The 20,814-nt window shown below is 65.4% G+C and overlaps 1 protein-coding gene and 1 long non-coding RNA gene across 12 annotated transcripts in view; one reads left to right on the top strand and one right to left on the bottom strand.

Moving 5' to 3' along the window:
- MCF2L (MCF.2 cell line derived transforming sequence like) overlaps positions 1-20,814 on the top strand; it is a 104,283-nt gene that overhangs the window by 53,283 nt on the left and 30,186 nt on the right. For 8 of the 11 annotated variants that reach the window (XM_081551507.1, XM_081551511.1, XM_081551509.1 and 5 more), the window contains 3 exons: positions 10,306-10,389; positions 10,976-11,090; positions 20,532-20,622. In XM_081551507.1, coding sequence (XP_081407633.1) covers positions 10,306-10,389; positions 10,976-11,090; positions 20,532-20,622 — 290 coding nt within the window. Of the gene's footprint in view, positions 1-4,660; positions 4,734-10,305; positions 10,390-10,975; positions 11,091-20,531; positions 20,623-20,814 lie in introns of those variants that run through there. The other 3 variants (XM_081551510.1, XM_081551515.1, XM_081551518.1) reach the window with 1 other exon arrangement.
- Positions 7,101-10,418, bottom strand: LOC145530345 (uncharacterized). Its single transcript, XR_014071680.1, has 2 exons — positions 10,228-10,418; positions 7,101-9,606 (listed from the first exon to the last, which is right to left on the bottom strand). It is a non-coding gene; the product is annotated as an uncharacterized LOC145530345 (long non-coding RNA).

Genomic DNA, 20,814 nt, shown 5'->3' on the forward strand with positions numbered 1-20,814 from the left:
ACACGGACAGCGCTGACGGCCTGCCGGTTGTCCGTGGAGGGTGGGTGGACGGCAGACCCCACCCACCTTCACAGGAGACTGTAGTCCAGGCTCCAGACAAAACCAAAGTCATTGGAAAGCCCTAGGGGAAGGGGGCCGGGCGACCCGAAAGACCAGGACAATGGAGGGGCGGTGGGGGTGTCTCCCCTGTGAGCACGGCCTCGAGCCGGGGTGTTGGCCCAGGCTCCTGAGTGTGTGTGTGGACTGCGGCGCCGGAGTGAGCTGAGAGCTGCCTGGGACCCTGTGCTGCTGACCCCCGCCTGCCTCTAGTCCGCCGGGCAGGGATGGCACGTGGCCCAGGAGCGGGCCCAGCACACCCGGCCCAGGGTCTCACTGCCGAGTTCATGGCAGGAGCTCAAGGGGAAGCCTGGGGGCGAGGGGATGTGACGGCCAGCGGGGAGGGCCACCGCTCGGGCCGGCCCCTCAGGGCCTGCCGTCATGCCAGGAAGCCTGCTTCTTATTCTGCGGCCATGGGTGAGCTTGAGGCTGGGAGGACACATTCGGCTCTGAGCTGAGTAGACGGGGCAGAGCCGGGCACTTTCCCCTAAAAGAGGGCAACCCGGGCTGTGAAGAACACAGAGGCTCAGAGGGATGGAGGACGCAGGAGGGGGACCCGGAGGTAAGGAGGGGACGCGGGAGGGGCCCGCCAGGCTGGGCGAGGATGAGGCGCCCCCCGGGAGGCTTTGCGGAGCAGGGACACCTGCCGCACAGGTCGCCATGACGACGCTCCAGGGCCAGGTGGCGAGGCCTCAGCAAACAGGACACCTGTGAGTCAGGGACAGGGGCCCCTCCCGCTCCGTCACCAGCTGGCGCGGCTGCAGAGGGTGGCGGCCTGAGTCCGCTTGGGGCCCTGCACCTTCCGGGGCCTGGATCCGGCTATAAAGTCACACCTCCGGATGTTCTTGTGGGGTTCCGGGAGGGCCGTCTCACCCACGGGAGACTGTCCTGGGTTCGCTCATCTTGCGCCCCTGGGCGGGGAAGGATTAATGGCTGGTGTCTGTGACTGTGTGCGGGACCAGCAGGGCGGGAGGCCGGGGTGCACCAGGGCGGCCCGAGCACTGTGTGCTCAGAGCGTGGCTCCGTCTACACCGTGTGCTGAATGCTCATCGTGAGGCTTAATGCTGTGTCCTCAAACAACACGCCCTATTCACAGTCAGGTCCCTGCCTGCGACTCTTTCCAGCTAAGGGAGCTCCTGCGGGGTAGTAGGGGTGCTGGACGCCCTTCCCCTCGGGAACAGAGGTTCTGCCCTGCCCCCCGCCCAGACCCTAGGCCTGTGGTCAGCCTCCAGCTCCGCTTCCACTGTCTGCCCTTGTCCCCAACTCTCTGCAGCCTCTCCTGCCGCTGGCTCTTGCCCTTCTTGTGCTGGTGGCCTGCTGGGCAGAGCCATATAAAAGGGCCCTCTTTGTCAATCAGAAAGATGTGAGTAATTGAAAAATCACCAGCCCCCCCCACCTTGGAGAACCTTGGCACCTTAAACAAACTCTCCCATGGAGCCCCGTGCCGGGTCTTGGGTGAGCTCGAGGGCCTGAAGCCGCGTGTCGGGGCGTCTGGCTGCCACTCCGGGCTCCGACTCAGCTGTGCCCGTGTGGCCTGTCACCCCTGGCCCAGGGCCGTCCTCGCGGACCTGCAGGGCGCTAGCTACTGAACCGTCCCAGTGACCGCGGGGAGTGTGTGCGCTCTTTGGCCCCCTCCCACTCTGAGTTTGGCCCCCTGTTGAGAGCGCAGCCTCGGGCGGACGTGAAAAGCAGGGACCAGACCCATGGCCTCAGAGCCGTCAGCACATCAGGGGGACGTGAAAAGCAGGGACCGGACCCGTGGCCTCAGAGCCGTCAGCACATCGGGCGGACGTGAAAAGCAGGGACCGGACCCGTGGCCTCAGAGCCGTCAGCACGTCGGGCGGACGTGAAAAGCAGGGACCGGACCCGTGGCCTCAGAGCCGTCAGCACGTCGGGCGGACGTGGAAAGCAGGGACCGGACCCGTGGCCTCAGAGCCGTCAGCACGTCGGGCGGACGTGAAAAGCAGGGACCGGGCCCGTGGCCTCAGAGCCGTCAGCACGTCGGGCGGACGTGAAAAGCAGGGACCGGGCCCGTGGCCTCAGAGCCGTCAGCACGTCGGGCGGACGTGAAAAGCAGGGACCGGGCCCGTGGCCTCAGAGCCGTCAGCACGTCGGGCGGACGTGAAAAGCAGGGACCGGGCCCGTGGCCTCAGAGCCGTCAGCACGTCGGGCGGACGTGAAAAGCAGGGACCGGGCCCGTGGCCTCAGAGCCATCAGCACTGTGAGAAGGAAAGCCTGGTGTGCTTCCGGGGGGAGTCTGTGGACGGGGAGGCACAGAGGGGCACCCAGGAGCTGACGCAGAGGTCTGAGGCCGAGGAGAGCCACGAGAGGGTCGCCTGCGGCCCGAGTGCCACACTGGCGGGCTTTGGGAGCGCGGAGGGGGACAGAGGGGGCGAGGGTACGGGGGGCGTGGAGCGGAACGGAGGGGGGCGAGGGTCCGGGGGCGGCTGCTCCCCCACCTCCCGCCCAGGATCTAGTCCCATCTGTCGTGTGCATTCTATGCGTTCACGGTGGGCACCCACACTGGGGCACAGCTGAGCCTGGGGTGCGGAGCTTGGCCCTGGGGGGCATCCTGGAGTGGGGGCAGACGGCCTGAGGCTCACATCACGGGGACCAGAGCTCCACAGCCATGGGGGGCAGGCTGAGGTGTGCAGACCTGCGGGCGTGCCCATGGCCCTCAGCTCCGTGGGTCCTTGGGCCGGAGACCCCAAGAGGGAGCTGTCCTCACGCCTCCCCGACTGCAGCTGCTGCTGGGGAAGCTCCCCCACCCACCCCTGCCTCCCCCGGGGACCCCGGAGTCTGGCTGCTCATGGGGACCCCACGCCTCACCAGCCGCTGCTGCACGTTTGATGAATGGAGGAACCGATCATGTGCCTTTAGCGGGGAAACCTCCAAACCACTAACTCCTCTTGAAACTCCGTGCTGGAGTTCCTAAGGGCTCTGGTTTCAAAGCAGGGCACATGCTTGTTTGGTGCAGACCATGCCGTGGTGCCTTCAGGGTGGTTCCGCAGGAGCCCAGGGCAGGCGTTGGGAGTCCGTCCACCAGTCTCCCCAGGCGGCAGGCCTCGGACCTCAGACAGCAGGCTGGGCGCGTGTCTCTCATTCAAGCACAGCCTGGAGGGAAACGAGAAAAGCAGATCCTGTGTCGTGGGCTGGAGAAGGGCACCCACAGTGGAGCCCAGGGGCCCAGAGCTTGGGCCCAGCGGCTGGGCACGGAGCGTGGCAACCGCCTGAGACGGTGACCAGAGCCTTCCCCTTGACTCAGTTGGTCAGGAGGGCACTGGTCAGGCCCCAGGTGCTCTGCAGTCGGGAAGAAAGGGCCCCAGGAGCAGGCGAGAGGGATGGAGCCTCAGCAGCGTGACCTCGCCAGAGCACATCGGGGCTCTTTGAATGGCCACTCTCCGGCTCACGTCACTCACTCCACAGGCGTCCTCCACGGCGCCGGATGCCCGAGGTGTCCCTCGGGCTGGAGCGGACTGCTCTTGGGCCGTCATGGTGTCCGCATCTCCGAGGAGTTGGATCGTGATCCTGGAGGCTGTGCTGAGACTAGCGCCGCCTGCGGTGTGAGCCGGGCGTGGGTGAGGCTCAGAGTCGCCCCTGCTCTGCGGGAAGGTCCCTGGTCCCGGTGCCCCGGGAGCGTGTGAGAGCTCGAGGGAGGAGGCCTGTCCAGTGTCAGCGGGAGGCCGTGAGAGGGAGGCCACGGAGGAGCCGTGAGGAGGGGGACACGGGACCCGTCCAGCGAAGATCAGGTCAGACCCAGAGCCACGTGACAGATGGCGGGGTGTGGACGGGGCGCGTGGTGCGCAGTGACTGCTGCCCCGGGTGGCGTGAGCGGCTGGACTCCAGGGCCTCTGCTGGGGGTCGAGGCCCCGGGGCCCAGACGGGGGTGGGGTGGGTGTGGTCGGCCGCGTGCCAGGGATGCAGAGGACGAGCCGCAATGCCCAAGGATACATGGCTACGGCCGGTCCCAGCCCGACCCGAGCACTGTCCTCTCCAGGTCCTCCAGCCTGGGCTCAGCCCCTGGGGTCCCTCCTGCTGGAGACCCGGTCCTCGGAGGGAGCCCCGGGCCTCCCGGGAGCATCACACCACCTGCAGAACCCGACCTGCGCTTTAATGAGCTCCCCCAGGCCCCACACCCTGGGTGGGGGTGCCTCATTCAGAGTCTGCTTCCTGAGGACCTGAGGGGTCGCCCCAGGAGGTCTTGGCAGTTCCAGCCCCCAGGCCCTCCTGCCCAACCACCCACCCACCCGCCCGCCCCGCCTGCAGGCTTAGGAACTGCTGAGCCCGGGGCCCCACAGGGAGGGCTGGGACGGGCGGCGGGGAGGGAGCCGGCCCCCGGGAGCCCAGGCACCACCCCGCTGAGCGCAGTTTACCGGCTGCAAGCGGAACAGGCAGGCGGACCGCGGGGCTCCAGGAGGGCTAACTCGAGGCCCCAGGGCAGAGCCGGGTCCTCGTCCGGCGGGTGGGCGCCCGGCATGGAGCGCGGCCGCCTCCCTTTGTGCGCCTGGTGCGGGCGTGCCGGGTGGCGGGGCGCTGCCTCCTGACGCGGCCGGCGGGCGCCAGCATGAGCCTGAGCCTCCTCTCCCTGCTGTCGCGGGACCTGTCCGCGCTCTGGCTGCTCCTGAAGACCCGCACAGGTGGGCTGGGCGAGGGCGGGGGCCCCGGGGCCTGGATGCGGGACCTGCTCGGGAGCCCGGGCCGGCGGCGAGCCTGCAGGGGGCCTCCTGGATGGGCGGGCGGGCCGCATCCCCCCCCCCCCCGGCCTGTGCCCGTCCTCTCCCCCGTCCTGGGCAGCGCCTGCCAGCATGGGGGCACAGTCGCCGCTCAGCCTGGAAGCTCCTTTGTTCCGCTCCCAGAGACGCTGGGCATGGGGCTCTCCACGCCAGCAGGGGCCGGACCAGCAGGGCCGGACAGGGGGGCGTCGCAGGGGGCGGTCTGGGGCTGGCGCCCCCGTACCTGCCCGGCTCGGGGAGAGTCTCGCCTGTGGTGACCGAGAACAAAGAGATGGGCCCGTGCGGAGGCGCCTGGGTTTCCCGGTCACGTTTCTAGAGAGGAAGGTGCTATTTTTGCAGGGCTTTGTTGAGAGTTCATCTTCCAGTGGGTATTTCTGCTGAGGACTGAGGAGTAATTCATTAAATAGGTCTTCTGTACATTGTAATGTATCAGCCACACCCTCCCCTTTGGTGTCTGAAGTTTTCCGTTTCCTAAAGAGGAGACCGTGTGTGTGAATTTACTGGTGGATGAGGTTCAGAGGGTGAATGCTGGGGGGGGCTAGGGCAGAAAATCAGTCATCACGTTTACACCCGGATCACAGGGCTTGTCCTGGGGGTGAGAGTGCAGGCGTCGAGCTCCCCCTGGGGTGACAGCGTGTGGCGTCGGGATGACAAGGCTGGAATCTCGGAAGGCAGGCTTCTCGGACTCAGGGCTTTGAGGTCTCCCCCCCGGGGCAGCTAGCTCCCTGCCAGCTGCTGGGTCCTCCTTCGCGCCCACGTGGTTTTACTGCGGGGGACCCAAGGGCTGGAGGGCTTCGCCCCCAGTCTCTGAAAACACTCTGTTTTCCTACCAGAGAAAGTGTCCGTCCCTTTTCCCAGAGTCGCTGGCACCGGTGGTGTGAGCCCCCTCCCTCGACGAGGCCCTGGACCCGCCCGCCCGGGTGGCCCTTCCCTACCATGACCCCGATGCCACCTTCCACTCAACTTCCACTCGCGCCTGCTGTTTGCGGACAGGTCACGGCATCTCCCTTCCTCTCTCTCCTCTGTCTGTGCTGTTCCCTCTGTCTCTCCATGTCTTTCTCACCTGTCTGTCTTTCCCGTCTCCCGTGTGTGCTGGCCCAGGGGCTCGGGCCGGTGGGCGTGTGTTTAAGTGGCGGCCTCCACTCATCAGGCAGATCCCGCAGGCCTGGGCGCCTGGAGAAGGACAGAACACTTCGGTGAGGACTGAGCCTCAGGCCCGGGGTGGAGGCGGGCGTTCGGCCGTGGGAAGGGCAGTGAGGGCCTAGGAGAGGGGCCTGGCCTGGCCCGGCTCTGGCCGCCCGACGGGCTCTGCCTGCGGTGACTCTGTGATCTCGGGTCCCTGCGTGTGGCTACCTGCCTGGTGGGCCGGCTGGGCTCGGGAGCGGCACCCGGGGCAGGTCCGCCGAGGGCCGGGTGGGAGCGGGGTCACCGGAAGGAGCTACGTTTGTCGGTGATGAAAGGTCCGCAGAGACCTGGCGCCCAGACTCCGTGCGGACCCCACACCCGAGGCCCCCAGGCCACCCTGAGCTCCCTCCCCTCCGTGCCTGGCCTGCCTGCCACCCGGCCCTTGCTGGGTGGGCACATGCCTGGCGGGTGTGTGTGAACCACCCCCGTCCAGCCCACCCAGGCTGGGCACTCAGAGTGTCATGTGTCTAAACTGCCCCCAACGTGGCCACCAGGCCTCCTGCTGAGTCCCGGCCCACCCCCAGGTCTGGACCTGCTTCATGGGACCCCTCCCCAGGGAGGCCTCGCCGGGGAGGCCCAGGCCCTCCATTGGAGCTCTGCAGTCAGGGCCTGCCAGCCGCTCATGTGTCCCCTCTGGGCTGCGGCCGGGTGGGCAGGACCAGCCCCTCTCATGCCCCTCGGAGCCCCAGCACCGCGCGGTTGGAGCTCCCAAAGCCTCTCCGTGGCCTCCACCGACCCCGCTATCTGTCCGTGAGAATAAGTTCAGTGCTGGGTGTGCCAACATCAGATTTCTGACTTGCTGCTTCATCCAAAGATGCGTGTTTCCCTCAACTGTGCCCAGTAGCCCCCCAGCCCTTCAAGGCTCCCCTGTACCCCTTCCTCGCTTGGGCGGCAGCGTGGACACTCAGCCTGCCCCCCTCCCTGATGCCTCGCCAGCTTCTCAGCCACATGCAGCGTCTTCAGGGCCCACGGCCTGCTTCCCAGTCGCTCGGGGCACTGACTTTTGAATCCTTATTGGTCTCTGCCCTTCGGTTTTCAAACCTGCACGTGCTTGCCCTTCCCTGAGGACGAGTTTGGCCAAGCATCTTCTCATATGGGGACTTTTATTTTAAAATACAGGAGGATTCACTTTCTGAGATCGGCAAATCGGGAGAATGTTGGTGACCTGAGTTAACGATACATTGTACATGATGGGAACTGTTTGTGCCTAATCCAGTGACAAATAACTCCTTAAAAATACCCTGGGTGGGCTGTGAGAGCAGACTCAGCCCCGGTGGGTGTAGGTCTGCAGCATCCCGGAGGGTTAACCCCAGAGCTGTAGACCAGACCACAGGTTGCCATGGAGATGTCTCTCCTGCTGGACCGGACACTTGGAGAGCTGACCTGGTCCCCCCGGCCAAGGGCCAGGCCGGAGCTGTTCGCAGCCCCAGGCACGCTCTCCCCGCTTCGTGGCCATCCCTTTGCACACGCTCTGCTCCGGCCTGGAGACCCCTGGGGGTGGGGGGGTCCTGGTGAGCTGGGACTCCCACCTGAGCGCGCTGGTGGAAGCCCCCAGACTGTCCACCTTGGACTCTGAAAGTGCATCACGGGTGTATTTTGATAGAAAACAAACGGAAGCCTTGGGTGTGGATGTTCAGCCAGATGTAAACAAGGAAGGGAATTAGCTCGTGATGGACTTAGCCGACTTCGGAGCCCAGGGCCTCTCACCAGCTGCGGACCCCTTCTCAGGGGCCCTGCTCAGCCTCCTGTCTCCTCACGGTGAGATCCAAGGTCACCTGCGGGGCAGGAACCGGCCCCCGAACCTGAACACGAGGCTCCTGCTGGATCTGTGGGCCCCTTTGACCCTGGCCACCACCACCTGGGGTGGGTTTCCAGGGTTACCAGGGTCCACCCTGCGTCCTGCCAGCCCTGCCCGTGTGTGTGTTCCCTGCCCGAGGTGGGGCTGGCAAACACAGCTACTCAGAGGCCCTTCCCAAAGACAGGACGGGCCAGAGGCCGCCCGCGATGCATTACGACATCCTCGTCCTAAAGAGAGAGAGTCCAGGAGTCAGTTTGCCAGAGGAAGGAAGTTTGCTGCTGGAGTCTGATTGTGTTGAGATGAAGCGGCATAAAGATGAAAGCGTGGCCTCCCCTCCGCAACCGCCACCGACTCTCTGATGCTGCCCAGACCAAGCGGGACTCGGGACAGCTCTGTGGGCAGAGATTCCAACAGTGGGCAGGAAGGAGTCCTTCCCCTTTGTCCTCATGTACAACTGAGCTGGGTCTCCGGATGGCTGAGCTATGAGCTCAGCGAGGGGCCATTCCCACTGGCTCCTGACCGGGCAGCGGGCTCTGTGCCCTGGGACCCTGGGCACCCCCTCCCCCCGCCAGGCGCCCAGCTCCTCCCGACCTCCCCCCCCACCCGCATCCCTCTCGCCTCAAACGGCCCTGTGACGGGTCACAGCCTGCAGTCCCCACGCATGTCTGGGCCACAGGAAGGCTGGGGTCGGCGGTTTCTGTAAGGCGCTGTGCACACACACACTGGGTCTGTGGAGGAGCCGGGCGTCCCCTGACCCTGACCCAGTGGGTGGCTCGACCCCGCTTCCTGTCCCTGACCACAGAAGGGGCAGGCAGGCACCTCACTTCCTTCTCAAGCAGCCGCAGCCCCTCGAGTGCAGGATAAAGAAGCGAGTGTCTCACCCCCCAACACCTGCTGTCCACAGGGGGCCATGTGACACACACCGCGGGCATCCATGGTGGCTGGAAACTGCCCGGTGGTTCTCAGCTCTCTGAGGGGCAGCCAGCGGCCGTCGAACATGGAGGAGTTGTGTCTGTTTGTCTTAAAGGACCGTGCAGGCGATCCTACTTTGAAACCTGAACTGCTGCCTGGGGAACGTCTCTGTGACATGCTTGTCTTGGGCGGCGGAGGCCAGCCTTGAGGAGCCCAGCGTCCACACTCAACAGTATGGGCAGCGTGAAGCCTGGCTTCCCAACCTCCATGCAGCTGCGTGTCTGTCACACCCGACGTCTGTTCCAAACAAATGCGGTGTGATGGCCATGATCCACCTTGTCTGGAATTAGAAACATTTCACGTTCTCTTGGCGCAATCATTTTCAGCTGTTTTTCTCCCACAAAAGAAGCCGTGCTGAGAGGTTTCCATGCTCAGGGAGGCTGCACTGCCCTGAGCTGCCGTGGACTGACTGGCGGAGCCCCGGCCCTGAGTGTGATGGGCATGGACCTCTGCTCAGTCCTGGGGCCAGAGCACTGCCCGCCCCCTCCTCATCCGCACCAGGCAGAGTCACAGGGCAGCCAGTGTGGGGGCGGCAGGTCCACAGACAACAGCTGGGGTCTGGGATTCGCTGTGTGTCTAACACACCACCTGCTCCCATGTGCCTGTCTGCAGGATGGAGGCTCGGCCACGCGGAGGGCGGAGGGCGGAGGGCGTTTCGCTACCTCCACTGAGCTCTCAGGGTCCAAGGTCTTTGTGGCCCAAATCTCCAGCCTGTGAGGGGCCTATGTCTTAATCCGGGTATAGAAGAACTGACTTAAGCCATTTGCCAGTGACCAGCGTGAGTCGTGAGTGTCTGCAGAGAAATCTCCAGGACACCCAGGCCTGCAGACACAAGACACGGGGGGTCAGTCATGCGGTACCAGCCAGGCAGCGCTAAGATGCAGGTCCCGCAGGCCCAGGACCCTGGCCCTGTGGCCGCCCGCCGACGCCCCAGCACCTCACACACCGCTGTCCATGTCTGCGTTCCCAAGAGTCTTGCTAAACCTTTGTTTCTGGCTGATGTCTCAAGGCTGTACCTGGGTTGCTGCCGGCCTTGGTCTAGGACTTGCGGGCGTCAGCGTCGGGCTGTGGATGGGCTTGGAGCCCTGCTCAGGGTCAGTGTCCAGCAGGGGTGAGGCGCCAGGTGTGTGTGTCTGGACCCACTGCGGTGGCCAGCTTTCCATTGTGACCAGTGAGTCATTGCGTAGACAGCAGGTGAGGGCCTCCGGGGATGGCCTGGGCCACTTCCAGGACATGGCTGTGCGCTTGCAGACCAAAGCGGCCTGCTCCCTGAGCATCTGTCCCGGGCCGTCCTCAGCCGCGGGCCCTGCTCTGCACCCCCGGCCTCCCTTCTGCCTGCCTGTCCCTGTCTGTCCATCCCTCCGCCTTTCTGCGTGCCTCTGACACACCACACGTTAAATATTGATGCCTCACTTGTGCGCTGAGAAACAAGGGTTTCTGTACCGGAAAGCGGAGCCCCCTCGGTGTCCGCGGTGGGCGGTCCCCGGTGACTGCGTGTCCGTCTGCTCTGTCCTCCCGCAGATGAGATCATGCACCACGACATCAGCCCGCTGTGTGCTGCCGACATCCGGGACCAGCTTCAGAAGCGCTTCGCTTACCTGTCGGGTGAGTGCCGAGGCCAGGCAGGGCGGGGCGCGGCTCAGGGGAGGGGCGGGGTTCAGGAGCGTGGACGGGGCTAGATGCAGGGGGCGGGGCGTGGGCGGGATGCAGGGCGGGGCGGGCGCGGGGGCTCTGATCTCGCGGGGTGGAGCTCAGGGAGCGGGGCGGGGGCGGGATGCAGGGCGTGGGCGTGGCTCAGGCGCGTGGGCGGGGCGGGGCGGGATGCAGAGTGGGGCGGGGGTGAGGGGCCGGGCGGGGGCGGGATGCAGGGCGGGGGCGTGGCTCAGGCGCGGGGGCGGGGCGGGGGCGGGATGCAGGGCGGGGGCGTGGCTCCGGCGCGTGGGCGGGGCTCAGGCGCGTGGGCGGGGGTGAGGGGCTGGGCGGGGGCGGGGGCGGGGGTGAGGGGCTGGGCGGGGGCGGGGGTGAGGGGCTGGGCGGGGGCGGGGTGAGGGGCTGGGCGGGGGCGGGGGTGAGGGGCTGGGCGGGGGGGGGGGTGCAGGGGCGCGGGGGCTCTGTGGCCTCGCGGTGGGATCTGGGGTCACCCGCCCCTGAGGCCCCGGGGGTGCCGACCGCTGCCCTCTGCTCTCCCCAGGCGGGCGGGGCCAGGACGGCAGCCCGGTCATCACCTTTCCCAACTACCCGGCCTTCGGCGACGTCCCAGACCAGGACTTCCAGAATGTCATGACCTACCTCACCAGCATCCCCAGGTGCGCAAGGGCCCCGATCCCCCCTCCGGGGGTTGCAGATACTCTTCCACGGCCAGGAGGCGGGGGGCAGATGCAGTGCTGCCCAGGTACACCCCCTTGGACGGGTGAGGCGTGGACCTCCCACTCCAGCCGCCCCGCTGGGCCACAGGGAGTGGCCTGGCGTCTGATGCTTCTCTTTTTCGCAGTGCCAGAGGTGGGGGTGAGTGCAGGGCAGGCTCGCCCCCAGGGTGCGGTCAGCATGCCCCCTCGGCCAAGTTCCGGGAGGCGGGTCACAGTGCGATGAACTGGTCTAATCTAGGAGGCCGGCCAGACAGCAAGTGTGACCACCAGTACCCAGTCAGCGTTGGCCCCTCACCGCCCAGTGTGGGGTGGGGGTGTTAGGATGAAAGAGCCCTTCTGCAGGACGTGGGTGGTGAGGGTCACTTGGCAGAAGGACCTAGACAGCACCACGGGGTGGGGTGGGGGGTCTGTGGTCACTGTCCCCTCTTTCTGTGGACCCAACTTGATGGGCCAGGCTCCGAGCAGCCGAGCTGAGGTGGGTGGTCCAGCCACTGTCCTGGGAGTGACCAGTCTTCCTTAGGGCCCTCAGGCAGGCTGTGCCCCCTGAGGGACTTCATGGAGGCCTGCGATCCTGTGTCTCATTTACCTTCACTCTTCGGTTTCCAGCCAGGAAGGCAAGCGTCGCGGCTGTCCCATGAACGAGGGCCCTGGACCTCAGGGGACGTTGCTTGAGTGGGTTCAAGGGTCTGGAGAGGGCAGGAGGTGGGGCTGCCCGTGTGGAGCGGCACCGAGGGGTGTTTTGGGGTGGGGATTCGGGACAGTGGGTCTGGGTCTTGGCTTCCCAACAGGAGGACATGGAAAAGCCACCCAGTCCTGAGGGTGGGACGCCGGGGACAGGCCAGTAAGAGGAAGGGCTGCCACACTGGTTTCAGGGAGCCCAGGTTTTAACAGGGAGACAGCCGGCTGTGAGCCAGACCGTGGGCCCCAGTGGTCTCACTGGTCCTCCGGAGGGCGGGCTTCTGGCTAGCTCGGCAAGCTCCCCTCCGTGACGTCTCCAGGGCTGATGGCTCCATGTCTGGGAGGGGCGTGGCCCTCGGCCCCCTGTGACTTGTCCCCCACCATCGCCTGTGAACCCCAGGCCCGTCCCAGGTCGGGCAGTGGAGCTCACAGCACAGTAAGGTTCGTGTGGATGCTGCCTAGGGAGGGTCTGAGTCCCTGTTCTCAGTCCTACACCTGGGAGCCGAGACTGGTGCCGCCTGCCCCGGGTCGAGACGTCACCCATGCCCATGTTAGGTCCCTGCATGGAGCCAGCCAAGTGCCCACTCCTCCTCCCTGGCCCGTTGGCGGGGGAGTCGGAGACGTAGCAGGCATCTGCGAAGGTGGATGGGCTGTGTGCCAGTCCTGGGGCTGGAGCGCCCGCAGCCACCACGTTGCATCCCCGCCCCCTGTCCATTTCCCTTGCGCCCCCGTGCAGAGACGTGTGGCCCAGAGTCCTGAGGCCGGAAGTGGCCACAAGCCGTCTCTGTGACTCCCCAGCCCCGGCCGAGGTGGTGGTGGGCCCTGGACCGCATGTCCGGCGGGCGGCCATCTGCAGTGACCTCTCTGTGCTGAGCCAGGGGCCACGGGGGGCTTCTGTGGTCTCCCTCTGCCCGCTTAAGACGGTTCGCTGGGGTGACCTTCCCTGCCAGTGCAGGAATCAGGTTTCAGGTCATTTGCAGGCGTGGAAAGGGCAGAGGTCCCTTTCTTTCTGGCGGGTCAGAGGTGAGCCTTTTCTGCGCACAGCAGGCCGAGCCCCCACCCTCTTGGTCTCCCCTCCCTGGGACACCGCCCCCACTGGTGCTGCTGGTCCTCAGGCCTCCCGGCCTCAGGGCCCTTGCTCTCATGCCCTCGGCCCGGGTTGCTCCTTCTCAAGTACGGGCCCTCTCCTCCGGGGGGCTTTCCGTCACACCCCAGTCCGCTGGCGGCCCAGCTTCGTGGGCTGGACTGTCCCCGTTGGCTGGCACTCGGGGTCGGTCTGCGTCTGCCCGGCTCACAGGTCAGACAGCGGCTCCTCAGTGAGTGTTTGCTGTACAGACCGGCTTCGTCCACAGACAGAGTGAGGTCAGCCTAGGCCCAGGGGTCGGCCCCCCCATCCCTCACCCCAGCACCCCTGCCGCCCCTTCACGGGGACCGGCACCTTTGTTTCCCCCTTTTAAAGGGTTCTCACCCCAGCAGGGCGGAGCCTCCCAGCCCTCATCTCCAAGGTTGCACACACGGTCCCTGCGAGATCCGCAAGCACGGCACACACTTCCCTTTGTAGCCAAGGAGGGACTATGTGTGACTGTGCCCTGGAGAGCTGTGGTGCGTGGACGTGCGTGCGGCCCAGACCCGCGGCACCATCTCCAGCTGGACGTGTGTACCGTTTGTATCATGATGGTTACGCGTGTTCTGTTCACGGTCTCTTCTTCCGGGTGAAGGATGTAGTCGGGAGTCCTGTGGACCAGATGCCCTTCCACCCGCAGTGAAATCCCACATTGGGACCCACTCGTCTTTCCTCAGCTGCATGAAGGGCCAGCGGGGGACAGGCTGCCCGACAGGCCGTCCAGGAGGCCGGGGTCTGGGGGCCCTGCCCCCCACCCGGCCCCCCAGCACTGTCAGGGGCGGTTCCTGGGGCGTGGTGGGGATCAGCCCTGTGTGAGGGAAACCGAGGTGCTGCTGTCCATCAGCTCACATGCAGCTGCGTTTCTGGAAGCTTCGATGCACCTTTAAAGGTGGGGAGACACTCTGTGTCCGCGGGTAAAGCAAGGCAGGGATGCTGCCCGCGGGGCCTCCACGTGGGACCCGGTGAGGGGCGGGCTGCCACCTGGTGGCCATGGCTGGTACTGTGGGCCCGAGTCTCCTAAACCAGGGAGTGCGGAGGCCGGGGAGGGGGCGCCTTTAGAAACCCCAGGCGGCACCGACTCCAGGCAGCCTGGGGGCGATCTGCGACCAGGCGGGCTCTACAGTCCACGCAGGTCCAGTGGACGAGCCCCTGGCTTCCCAGACGCTGACTCCTACCGTCACCAAACAAGCTTCCCTTGGTCCTCTGAAACCTTCCCTCCCCTGCTCTCCGTCATCTCACGTGGGGCCGGGAGCGCCAGTGCAGACCGCTGTATCCGATTCATGGTCGCGGGTCATTCCGAAACTCTTGGCTGCTGGGCAGGCCTCGCCCGGACGCAGCAGACACGAGAACAGGAAGCCCGTTCCTGGTATCCGGGAAAACGCCCTTCACACCTCCCTCCCTCCTTGTGGCAAAAGCTGACCCCCTCCCAGTGAAGGTGGCCACCAGAGGCCTCCCTGTGGGCACAGGTGCACGCCCATGCAGACACACAGGCACAAACGTGCACACTTACACGCAGGGTCACAGTGTTGCCAACACTGAGATGTTCTCTGAAGGACCCACTTGGCCGCCCTACAGGATCCCTAGGGGCCTCCCACACCTGCCCACCGGGTTTGGAAGGTAACATCTAAGGGTCACATTCCTGCCCACCTGCTGCCCCTCCCCAGCCCGGGGACCACAGGCCTGGGTCCCAGATGACTTGAGGCCGATAAGGATGCGGACTTTTTGTGGACCCGGCTCAGATCGCCCCGCTCCTGCAGACAGAGGAGCCTCTCCCAGGCAGCTTTCGTGGTGGGCCACGTTCACCCTGAGAAGAGGTGCACGCACACAGGTCACCCCCACACAGGCGTGAGTGTGCTCACCACACGTGTACACACAGGTACAGGTGTACACACCCTCGCCACACGAGTGTACACACAAATGTACATGAGCTTATCGTACGTATGTGCATACAGATACATGTGTACACATGCTCACCACACGTGTATATGCAGGTACAGGGGTGCATGCACGCACCACGTGTGTACACACAGGTACAGGGGTACACACACTTTGCACACGTGTACACACAAACATACATGTGCTTATCATACATGTGTGCACACAGATACAGGTGTACACATGCTCGCCACGTGTATATGCAGGTACAGGGATGCATGCACGCACCACATGTGTGTACACACATGCATACATGTGCTCACCACGCATGTGTGTGTACACATACAGGTATACATGCTCACCACATGTGTGAGTGTGTGCGCACTCACAAAACACACATGCACAAGCACGCATCATGTGTTTATGCTCACACTTGTACACACAAGTGTGCATGTGCTCACCACACACATGTGCACATACAGGCATCAACACCACACACATGTACGCTCATACATGCATAGGAGTGAGTGTATACTGCACATCTGTGCACACACACCACACACAAGCATGCAGACTACACACACGCACCCGTCCCCACATGCAGTTTGTGTGGGCCGCGTGACAGAGAAATGCGGGGTGCTTGTGGAAGGAGCGGGGTTTAAGTGCTGTTCTTAAGCTCCAGCCCTGCGTTCGGGCCATGCCTCATTCAGAGTCCTGCAGCCAGGCTGCTCCCGCCCCGTATGGCCGCCAGGCCACCCCGTCGAGCTGGCTAAGCTTTAGATCGTCCGGCCTTCTGCCCCTGGCAGCACCTCTCTTCTTGCTGTGGCTGTGACATCCACGTGAATTTTCGGTTGACTTTTGCACGTAAAGAGAGAAAATGGGTGGACGTGTCCTGAGCAGCCCAGATGTGTGTGGACAGGCAGTAGCGCTCACCCTCCCCGTGGGAAACCACGGGGAGTGTCCGGCTGCATTCCTGTGCAGATCTCCCTGAACCCGACCGCGTGCGCGCCGTCCCAGCCCCTTCTTGTCGGTGGCCTGCGGCAGGCGCCCTGCCTGTGCTTCCGCGGCTGCCTCTGCTGTGGGTGGACCGGGCACTGAGCCCCAGCCGGGGCTGCCTCGGCTTCCTGCCGTCAGAGCGGCCTTGGTCCCCATCTGGCGGGTGGGGAGCTCTGCTGTAGCGGCCCTCAGGCCCTCGCACTCACGTCCGTAGCAAGTGAAGGCCATTTTCACTGCCGTCTGCGGCCGGCGTCAGCCCATTGCCCTGTGTGTCTGAAGCTCAGGGTCCCCTCCCCACGGGGCGACCTCTCCCCACGGGTTCTGTCTCTCCATCCTCCCGATCTTGTTCTCCTGGGGAGCCAGAGGCCACCCATCTCAGTCTGCTTTCTTTCCTGCAATCTTTATTCTGTCACTGCCATCCAGTGTCCTTTAGTTTGAAAAATCAAAGTTAAATAAACATAAAAGTTCAGTTCCAGGCCCGGCTGGCCGTCCTTCAGTTCCCAGGGGCCGGGGGCTGGGAAGCGTGGGATGTCCCCACTCGGAGGATACGCAGCGGTCATGTGCTGGTGTCCAGCTTGGAGCGGCCGGCCCTGCCCTTCACCTGCGGGAGGAGGACGAGACCTGCCCGGGAGGAGGGGGCTCGCCCTGCGCTGCCGTGTGGGGTGTGGGAGCCCCTCCCTGGGGAGCCCAGGCTGACCCACCAGCCTGTGCACACGGCGGGGCTGTGTGCCCAGAGACCGCCTTGGCTGGGGTTTCAGCTCCGGGAGGAGGGAGGCGCCTGAGCAGCTCCAGGGAGCAGAGCGGACGGCCCGCCCCGACCTGGAGCTTGCGCGCAAAACAGGTAACGTGGATCCCGAGGGTCTGCGCAGGAGTCTGGTTTCCCGCGGGGTGCTGGGTTTACGCCGTCGGGGGAGCAATCACTCTGGTTACAAAGAGGCGGCCCGGTGTGTGTGTGTTTAATGTGGTTGTGGAATCGATGTGCTTGGTGGGGTTTCTCTGCCACCTGGTAGCTCAGTCAGTAAAGAATCCATCTGCAATGCAGGAGACCCCGGTTCCACTCCTGGGTCAGGAAGATCCCCTGGAGCAGGAAATGGCAACCCAGCCCAGGATTCGTGCCTGGAGAATCCCATGGACCGGGGAGCCTGGTGGGCTGCAGTCCGCGGGGTCGCGGAGTCGGACACGACTGGGCGACTGAGCACCAAGCCCGGTGCCCGCTGGGCCATGGCGGGGGGCGCGGCCATCCATGTGCCCGGGACGCCTGCCCCGTCCTGCTCTGCCCGTCGCGCATCTGACCCTGATGGGCACGGAGCCTGAGGACGGATGTGGTGCTGTCAGCCCGTGGGGAGCTTTGTGAAAAGTCCGAGGCCTTTTTTGCCGTTGAGCTCTGACAAGCTGACCAGCGCGAAGAGACCGTGCTGCACATGTGGCGCTTACCAGGGCGGCTTTGAGGCAGGAAGGCAGAGGGGGGGCAGCTGGGAGCAAGGCTGGGCCTGAGCGCTCGGGCCCTGCCCCGCGTCCCTGCGCTCACACCCGGCGGGCAAGCCCAGGCCAGGGCACGGGCCCAGCCTCGTCTCTGTGACGTTCGCAGCCTCCCAGACCGTGTCCAAGTGTGGGATAGAGGGAGAGAGAGACGGGCTAACCAGTGTGGCGGGGGGAGGGGGGCCTGGGAGTCGACTGTGCCTCCCCCACCGCCACCCCGCCTGGCCCCCCATCCCCTCCCCCACCCCCACCCCCAGGCTGACCCAGCCCCCAGGGCCCCTCTGGGAGGCCAGACCTTTCCGCCAACGGGCCCTGGGGACCCACTTCCCCAACGCCTGTCCACACCTGCCAGGCCTGATTCGGGATGGTCACCAGCCTGCCCGTACCTCCTTCCAGCCCCTCCCACAAGGGCCCGCTTGCTCCCCCACCGCAGCTCCAGGCCGAGTGGGCCCGAGAACACTGACCCTCCCCCGGGTCAAGGCCCACCGTGAGCCCTGTGGGTGGGGGTGGTGCCAGCTTGGGCCCGGAGTCCCCACGTCTCCGCCCGACCCTGCTCTGTGATGTGTCGCGGTGAGAACAGGACACAGGGGGCCCGGAGCTGGGCGGGGAGATGCGGGGACCTCAGGCCTGGTCTCCAGGCCCCCCGAGGGCTTAGCGGGCCTGGGGTGATGGAGGGGACACGCGAGCACGCACGGCTCCCGGAACCAGAGTCTGCGGGAGCTCTGCGCCTATTGGACTGTTTGGGCCAAAAGCGACTCATCAGCCTCACTCAGCGGTCGGGCAGCCGTCAGGAGGCTGGAGGTTACGTCTGTGTCTGCCTGGCCGTGTGCCAGGGTCCGGGGGCTCATCCCTGTGGCTGCAGCTTCCGGGTTCTCTGCTTCAATTTCCTTGTCCGCTGACTTCAGCGCAGTCCGCCCCAGGCCTGGTGCACGGGGACCCTGGGGGACCCGCCTTTTCCGTGACCAAGCGTGAGCCGCCCGCCCTCTCCCCTGTGTGCGTGAGGTAACAGTTGGGGGCCGGGCAGACGGGGCCCTCCTGTGCACACAGGGTGGCAGACAGGCCCCGGGTGCTGGGCCCTGGCTCCTGGGGACGGGGCGCGTCATGTGGCCTGGCTCTGGGGCTGCAGTCGTGGGGGTGGAGGGGGCCGTGGAGGGGCCCCGGGTCCTCACATGAGGCGCCTCCTGCTACGTCTGGTGGTGGAGCCGTCGTGGCCCCGAGCCGGGTCCTAGGGTGGGGCGTCTCTGCCAACTGCTTCTGGGGCCGGGCCCCCTCAAGGGGAGGGCCCTGCCTGGCCCGACGCAGTCCAGGGTGGGCGGGACAGAGGGGCTGCTTTGCCCTGCAGGGTGGACGCGGCCTGGGGGGTCTGGACGGGGAGCCAGACCATGGGCGTCCCGTCTGTGCTCACCAGCTGTGTGACTCTGGGCAAGTGACTTGTCTGTCTGAGCCTCCGTCCGTGACTCCGGCTGCCTCTTGGGTCACTACAAGGGTTGGCGGAGGCACAGCCCGAGCTTCAGTGCAGGGGCCCGTGGGTGGGAGGGGCCCGTCCCTCCAGCTGCCCCACCAGTCCCTGCTGGGCAGTGGCCAGGTGACCACAGGGCTCGAGTCGGTGTGTTTCCTAAACCAGGAGCGTGAGCTGCCTGCTCGACACCTGCTGGCCTAAAATCCCGCCTTCCAGTCTCATTTCCGTGAATCCAGGAGGTTCCTTACGTCTCACCTGAAATGGTGATTTCAGAGGTGCCATCTCCTCCCTGCTGTTTGTCAGTGCTGGTCATGACGCTGGCGTGTGCATTGCGGCCGTAACAGGAGGCTTCGACGTCATGGAGTTGTTACTGTCCGGCATTCAGACGCACAGAGCGAGTTAAAGACCCCGAGGGACAGGGCGGTGCGGGTGGCTGGGATGTGCAAGTGAGGCAGGCGGGGGAGTGGAGGCCCCGGGCCGCGTCCCACTGCCCGAGGCCAGGCTGCCGGCCCTGCTTGTACCTGAACGGGACAGGCCGTCAGCACAGGGGCCACAGAGGAGACGTTCCAGGCCCAGGAGGAGCGGGGCCACAGGACAGCTGGTCAGGAAGTGGGGTGGGGGGTGCAGACACAGGCTGTGGAGAAGTGGCATGTGCTGGTCGTCAGGGGACAGCCTGTGACTTGTCCCCCCAGAGGAGAGGGGCCGCTGGGGGATGGTCAGTCTCAGCAGAGGACCCTAACCCACACAGGTGTGCATACCTGCCCAGGTGTGCAGGCGCCTACACAGGAGGGCCTGCTCCTATACAGGTGTGCATGGCCCCACACAGGAGTGCAGGCACAGGTGTGACTGTGTGTCTCTGTCCCTGCTCTGAGATCAGGGAGGGTTTGGGCTGTTTCAGCTCACACCATGTTATATAACGTTCATAGCAGGCAGAGTACTGCCACGGCCACATAAATTTATATGTATTCCATGTATTTCTGGGTTTTATTTAAACCCGCTGTGGCTCCCGGATATGTGCAGAGACTTGGCAATCAACGCTCCCGTCAGAGTCTAGGCTGCGCTCTCAGTCCTTTGCGGGATTGGCTGGCGGGCGCTGCTGCCCACGCTGGCTGGCGGGGCTGGAGGCGGGTCGTCCCGCGGAAGCACCTCCGGTTCGGCAGTGACTCAGGCGTGTCAGGCTGAGCGGGACAGGCTGTGGTTCCCGGCCTCAGCATCTTTCTCACGGATGCTGCCGTGAGAAGCCGCCCCTCGTCTCCTGTCTCCATTGGATGCTCGCACACCGCCAGGCGCCACGGGGGGCTCTCCCCAAACTGTGGCCGTGCCATCAACCTCGACGGTGATTGTAGACCGTGGATGAGCCCCGGGGACCCCGATGCTGGGGCTGACGTGATGCCCAGGTCGTTGGCTCCCTGTGACGGGCTCGCTGGCGAATCCACGTGGAAGGGAAGCTGCCGGGCTCCGAGTGGAGCAGCTGGGCTCCGGGATGGAAGGGCCCGGCCCGCCTCTCTGCGCTGCGAGCTGCTTGGTGTCAGGGTGGGAAACGCAGCGCCGGTCTGTCCACCTCGGTCGGAGCGAGCCCCGCGGGGGAGGCACCCGCCGAGCTTGGGGCACTGCCGCACGCGGCTCCGTGCTCCTCTGGTCGTGGCGCCCTGCGAAGCAGGAATGGTGTCAGGGTTTCAGGGGCGGCCATTCACCCTGAGCTCTTCCCGGAGACGCGCCGCAGGGACAGCTGGACCTCCAGGTGCACACTGACCACACTCTCTCGTTTCAGCCTGCAGGACGCTGGCATCGGGTTCATCCTGGTCATAGACCGCAGGCAGGACAGATGGACCTCGGTCAAGGCGTCCATCCTGAGAATAGCGGTAAGTGTCGGTGCCGGGCCTGCGACCCCCACGCCTTCTGTGGGCGGGGAACATGGCCTTTCCTGCCTGGTGGCACTTTGGGTCCTGGCCGGGACTGCATGCATGGTGGGGCCCTAGGCCGAGGTGGGCGCCAGCTGGGGCCTGGGCAGGGCCAGCGCACACCTCCCAGGGCTTCTTGAGCTGCTTGAGCAC

The sequence above is a fragment of the Giraffa tippelskirchi genome, chromosome 12, assembly GCF_054371585.1.
Source record: "Giraffa tippelskirchi isolate mGirTip1 chromosome 12, T2T-mGirTip1v1.2.pri, whole genome shotgun sequence".
NCBI classification, from domain to species: Eukaryota; Metazoa; Chordata; class Mammalia; order Artiodactyla; family Giraffidae; genus Giraffa; species Giraffa tippelskirchi.